This window comes from Charadrius vociferus, unplaced genomic scaffold (assembly GCF_000708025.1).
Source record: "Charadrius vociferus isolate BGI_N301 unplaced genomic scaffold, ASM70802v2 scaffold406, whole genome shotgun sequence".
In the NCBI taxonomy this organism is placed as follows: domain Eukaryota; kingdom Metazoa; phylum Chordata; class Aves; order Charadriiformes; family Charadriidae; genus Charadrius; species Charadrius vociferus.
This window is the reverse complement of record NW_009648948.1, coordinates 1,027,943-1,034,188: the sequence shown is the minus strand read 5'-3', so window position 1 is coordinate 1,034,188 and position 6,246 is coordinate 1,027,943. Positions and strand designations below refer to the sequence as shown.

Genomic DNA, 6,246 nt, shown 5'->3' with positions numbered 1-6,246 from the left:
GACTTGCTCCCATGTGTATGCTAACACAAGGCAGTACATTTGTTTATTGTTACACAGGTTGATTCTTCATAGGGCTGTGAAGCTATCAAATGAAGCTTATTGTTCATAAATGGTAATTCATCGTTCGCGTCTGTCATATAAGACACTGCTGAAAAGAAATCATTCTTCTCTGAAGATTTCGAATGACATTTTCAGTGTCGATGGATAGTACTTATATAAGAGAAATGTTTGCAAAGTGAGGAAAAGATAATAAAAATGACTTCTGGTTTTACATTTGGAACTCTTAGAGCTGACTACATTCATGTAGCCAGTATAATTTGCTTTGCCAAAATAAATAATGCTAGTGAAAAACCCTACGCAGTAACTATAATGCAGAGGGTAGATATATTCACATTTCTGCAAAGCACAGAAAGCGTGTTACATTTGACAAAAACATTCAAAACGAATGGTTGATTTCTTACCTGTTTTCACCCCACACAAAAGGTAGATGAACACGACACACAGCCGCAGCATATGGGCTTCCACATGGAACTTCTACAGGTAAAAGATTTGAAGGTTCCCACGATTTCTTTGGCATGTGTTTGCTGTCTCTGACAAGAGTTTGCTCTCTTTTTCTGCCAGTAACAGTAGGTGTGGTGAAAGGAGGAAGTTACTAGCCAAGAAATGAAGACCAGTCTTCAGTTATACAACTAAAGCTTCTTCTTAAAAAGGTGGGGCACCTTCTATTCTACCAGGTTTCCTTATTTTAAATATAGCTCACCCTGGGGAATGACTAAGCAAAGACACAAACGGTTTGGTATCATGCTGTAAGCAGCAATTTGACTACATGTGTTGAAACTAATGAATTTTTTGCATGTCTGTTTGTCTTTTGGAATGTCAAAAGGCAGCAAAGAACGTAGGTGTCACTGCAAGTCTGATAAGCATCTGGGCAGGGCCAGCACTTGGTTTCACAGGGCCTTGCCTATCAGTAGCATTCATGACAATCCCTACTCTCCCACGTCCCTTCAGCGCTCCTCAGCACTGTGGCCCAGCATCCCTTCTAACCTGATGACCCTGTCATCTCAGGCAGGAGGTGGATGCACAGCGCTATGTCACGACAAAGGGAAGGTACCAGTTCCAGTCAATCTGGGTCTCCGTTGGGCTGCAGCAACTGCTGTTTTAGATGAGACTCGTGCATCTGGCATCCCCACCACACTTTATTGCAGCCCTGCTGGAACCTCATGAATCCAGCTGTAATTCAAGTAAAAAGGCTTTTTGTGTCCCTGCTAGACAGGAGGAAGAAGATGGCAGATGCAAAGACAAGTGAGGGGCTGGAAAGGAAGTCTGAAACTGGAGCTGGAAGATCCAGTGGCAAAATTGGAAAGATGAGGGTGATGGGGAGGTTGTAAAGGGGTGAGAGAGGGGAGGGGAAAAGACAACAGGGATGGCTGCTGGATAGAAGCTGTGTCGTAGCTTTGCATAAGAAAAGACAACAGGGATGGCTGCTGGATAGAAGCTGTGTCGTAGCTTTGCAGGAAAGAGAACAGGGGGAGGAACAGAAACACCTCATTAAGTACAGGCTCTGTTTTTTCCCCTAGGTGATGATCCAGTGAGGAGCTGAACTATTGCAGTTCCTAGCTGCATAGCTGTTTCTCTGGTCCATACTGTATGTATTAAGCTTTTTGAGTGTGCTACTTCTTGGGTTAATCCTTAACTCTTGCCTGCTGTCTGTCTGCAGCTCCTTCTTGTTCAGACAAGTGTGTGCTGCTTGTCTGGTGCGGGCAGGGCTTACACCTCAGACAGAGGAGCTTACCCAGCAACACACCTGGTTTCTTCACAAGCACCTTGAGCTCTCCATCCTCATGCAGCTCAGCAATCACACTCTTACAGGACACGTGGTGTGCTGTGATTCCATTTGGTAATCACACAGGCAAAAGTTGGGGTTTGTTATTTTGAAGAGGATAAACATTGAGAAAAGACACCAAAAAACTTCTGTGGAGTCTGGAAGCTGCAAGCTCCAGGAAAGTGCTTTTTCTGATGCACTGGCAAAAGAAAATAATTTGAAACATTGTTTTCCTTCCAGTTCCTTTCTCACCTCTACCAGTAATCCTAAACTCTGTCAAAATATTTTCTCCTTAGCAAGTTCTGCCAATGGTGTAAAGGAATTGGTCCAACAGTGAAACATGCAAGATGAACAGAAGGCTTTTACCTATTGCAAAAGACATTTGAGAATCAGAGATAAAATGAGATAAAGAAATCAAAAGGGCCTTGCCTTTCTTCTCAGCATAAAAAGAAGTAACAATTTATTGCCTGAAGCTAAGCCCCGCTTGTTTCTTTTCCCCATCACTTTCCTCAGATTTCCGTTTCCCATCTGAGGCAGCTCATCTGAGCAGCTATCGGTTCAACAGGTGGTACACGGGGATTGCCAGGCTCGTCCTTGTAACTCTCAATCACCCGTGGGAAGAATGATTTTGAATAACCACCATTTTAGCATAAATTAAACTGTCTGTTTATGGTATGCGTATTGGCAAACATACCCAGGATTTCAGCACTGGAAATGTTGTCCACCACCACCATCAAATCCTGAGATGAGGCATTCAAATAACCCCCTGTGTTTACAGATTACTTCCAGCTCGTGAATCCTGTTGATGAATCTTTTGTGCCTGTCCCGCACAACCTTCCTCAGCCACACACTAGTTAAAGATGGTAACAACTGTCTTAGGGTTATTTGATTTTTGTATATTGAACTCTAACCACAGAAAACCCAGGAATACTTCTTGGGACATAAGCCTTCAGGGTCAGAAACGATCCCATTGTGAGCTCTGAAATCAATAACAACTTGAGACAGTAAAAAATAGTTCTTTTATCACAGGTAGAAAACCTTTAAGATCAGAATTGGCACCAACTTAAGAACAATTTAACAGAAGATATGAAATAATTTTCCCTAAGAGAAACATTCTGATATTAGCTCTGAGGTATCAGATAGCCATTGTTATTTCACATTCATTATACTGCATTTGGTCATTGTGAGTAGAACCATTGGTTGAATCCAAGCCTTTTTCAGAAACGTTGTTTCCTCCTTTGAGAAGCTTATGACAATGATGGTCAGCTGAAAAATATTTTTTGTATTGCATTCATGCATCCACTGCATGAGATCTCACTAATTCACTAGTTTCCCGTGGGCGGAACGTTTTCATGGAGATACTGGAGAGCCAAATCTGACCACTTCATTTCTTGCTCTTTCACAGACTCGGTTGTGCCACCATTGTCTTGCTCTGGTTCAGGAAGCTCATTCTGAGAACAAAACAGAGGTACAATGCATTCCACACATAATAGGCTACCCGAAAGGAGCAGGTTACTAAGACTTCATATGGATAAATACAAAAATCCACAAACGAGACCAGAGGGTGCATCTGTACAATACATATCATACATACTGATCCACTTAAAAATATTACTAAGCCCTGTTATGAACAATATTCTTTTCACATGAATATGGTGCTTAATCTGAAAGGTAAATTGGTTTTCCAGGACCCTGGGGCCTTGCTATACACTCAGACTGCACATGCAGGGAAGACAGGGAATACATAGCAAAAGCAAAATAAGTAAATAATAGTACGATGCAATTATTCCATGGCTTGTTTGCAATGTGTTTCTTTTGCTGTTGCCAAGAATAGAGACACTGCGTTTATTACAGCTGTTATAAAGACAACTGGTTCTGTAACACATTACTTTCCTATGGCAGGTGAGAAATCCTTCCTCCTTCTACATGCTGAACTCAGGCGTGGCTGTGCTCTATCAACAGCAGAAGTCTGAAACCCCTACCAGGCGCAACACAGAGCTGCTCACGACACAGTAAGGAGGAAGTATAGTTTAACTAGGATTTCATTTTCTCTCCTTAGATTATTTGTTCTCTGTATTGCTGTATTGGTGCACTCGCACAGAGGGTGCGTTATTCTGCCAGGTATCATTTGGACAAGAATTCTGAGTTCTAGATGTCTGGAAATCCCAGCATGAGCAGAGCTAAACGTTTCAGTTTTGAAAACAGCATATGATTTGAGCCCATTTGAGTTCATGGGAATCTCTCGAGTGAGCACTGGATCAGATGCTCAGAACGCGCTCAAATGCCACTGTACGGCCATTCCGTTTGCCCCTTTACAGTGCCGCTGAATAAGCCTCCTGTGAATTTGTGCTGTTTTTTATATATGAGATCAGAGCCAATCCCATCCCTGGGGACCTTTATATCCACAGCCAGGCCTTTCTTTCTAGTGTTAGTTGGGTGAGGCTTCCTGCTCTGAGGCTGCCATCTGTATGTGACTCTAAGTAGCTCAAGAGATGGCTGTAAGGAAAGAAACAGTAATGCTGCTTGACTTGGACTCAGGGTAAAGGCAAACATCAGCAAGGAAGTAGTTTATAATATTTGACCTGCCTAATAAAGGTTATCGCAAACAAAGTGGGGTTTGGGCTCTCATATCGGAGGATCACAGTTCTGCAAGATCATTCCCTCAAGCCCAGATCTTGGCAGGAAAACTTGTGTGCCGTATGTATGGATTTTGGAGGTGCGTAGCTGCTCCTTACCCTCTCTGAAAATACAGTGGTGTGAGGGATAAAGCTTGAGCCATGTCACTGGCAATTTGGAAACGTCTCTGTGCTAAAAGAAACCAGCAGCCTATCGGTCCCCATGATCTTAGCACGACTGCTTTGTCAGCACTAGCCAGAGTAAAGCTTGTGTACCAGAGAGAACAAGGAAAGGGAAGATCCTCAGGTCCTCTCACTTCCCTGCTAGTTTCAAAATGGCTAAGGCAGGCGTCAGTGTGGGACATCTGAAGCTTCAGCGCTGGACTTGGCGGGTGGCTTTTCCCCAGCAGCACCTCTCTGGTCTCGCGGCTGTACAACAAGCTGTACAGTGGATGGAAAGATAGCTGCCACGCATTGGACACAGCGCTACAAGCAAAAGTCCCACTGCAGATGCCAGTTCACTACTATCCTTGAACTGGCAACAGCAACAGTGTATTCAGAAAAGACTGACTAGGAAGATATTTGAAAAAATTTCTGCTTCTTTTACGGGAATTTCATAAAATGGAAATAAAGTGTCACCAAGACTGCAACGGTCAGCGTAAGACTGATGCTTTCTGTTCTACAAATTAACTGGGAAGCCACTTCAAACACCAATAATGTGAAGAGGGAGCACAGAGAAAAGACGATTATACTTCTCCCTGATGCCAAACCCAGAACTGGGTGATGGGAAGGGCACTCCAGTTCTGAGGAGATGTGGCAACTGCCCAGGGGAAGGGGGAGAGAAACATCCGCGTCAGGATGCGTGCCGGAATGACTGGCATATAGGAGAGAAAATGAGTGAGTCAGCTCCATTCCGGGAACCTTTAGTACACATGAACTGCACCACAAGCAATACTGGCTGTGCTGTTTCGTGGAAGGGGCTGTGATAAACACACCGGTCTTAACTCAGATTGATAAACAGCAATTCACCTACCAAAGGGATAGCCACATCCTCGTACGGCAATTTATCTTCCCTCCATGCATCATCGATCAAATCCAGGATTCTGCCATCCCTTTGCACTTCGCTGTCCATCCTCGTAGCAGGCGAGTACAGCTAAATCTGTGACACAGAGCAGATGCTGTTTTTCACATCCGCGTCCCCAAACACGTGGCTGGTGTTTGCACTACGGGCTTGCTCCAGTTTTGATCCAATTTCTACGAATCCAAAACTTTTATGGAAAACCCTGATTTTCCTAATCCACTCAAAAAGGGAGAACTACTTCACCTGAAAAGAAGACTACTAAGCTGAATTGCAGATTGACGGATGTATAAAACTACCCTGTTATTATTAATTGTAGACATTTACAGGCGTTTATAGCTACTGACCTTTAGAAGTCTCTAGATGAGCTTGCGACCCACGGCTCCCCCGTCCCCTCCAACTCTGCCCAGCCCCGTCGCTGGTTGTTTGCTGCCTACCCGCTCTCGGTGCCGGATGGGTGCCGCACCGTGCCCGCGCCGGCCTGGGAGAGAGCCAGAACCAAGCGCTCAACGCCACGCAAAGCGCTGCCAAACCCCAAAGCCCAGGAAACCGGTAACGCGGGAGAAAAACAAGACCTGCCTGCCACCCTCAGCCGCGACACCCATTGCAAGGGGTCGGTTTGGTGAGCGCTGCCCTCCTTGACGCCTCCCCTCGGAGCTCGCCCCCGTGTCGCCCCCCGCGGGACAACAGCCCGGGCGGGAGACAACCAAACCGGGCTCGGGCTCTCGGCA

At 45.0% G+C, this 6,246-nt stretch overlaps 2 protein-coding genes across 2 annotated transcripts in view; both read right to left on the bottom strand.

Moving 5' to 3' along the window:
• LIPH (lipase, member H) overlaps positions 1-513 on the bottom strand; it is a 13,401-nt gene extending 12,888 nt beyond the window's left edge. Inside the window, exon 1 of the mRNA XM_009887382.1 lies at positions 462-513. Coding sequence (XP_009885684.1) covers positions 462-513 — 52 coding nt within the window. The remainder of the gene's footprint in view (positions 1-461) is intronic.
• A 2,634-nt stretch (positions 514-3,147) lies between these two features.
• On the bottom strand, positions 3,148-5,569 carry ANAPC13 (anaphase promoting complex subunit 13). The gene is made up of 2 exons (XM_009887360.1): positions 5,471-5,569; positions 3,148-3,273 (listed from the first exon to the last, which is right to left on the bottom strand). Exons 1-2 carry the CDS (start codon positions 5,567-5,569, stop codon positions 3,148-3,150), a joined length of 225 nt encoding a protein of 74 aa, XP_009885662.1.
• Between the last annotated feature and the right edge of the window lie 677 nt (positions 5,570-6,246).

What these genes read in the sequence shown, in the direction of transcription:
- ANAPC13 (XM_009887360.1), bottom strand. Translation starts at nt 5,569, where the DNA reads ATGGACAGCGAAGTGCAAAGGGATGGCAGAATCCTGGATTTGATCGAT. An exon ending in AGGATGTGGCTATCCCTTTG is followed by an intron (nt 3,274 to 5,470) that starts GTAGGTGAATTG and finishes TTTTGTTCTCAG; the next exon opens with AATGAGCTTCCTGAACCAGA.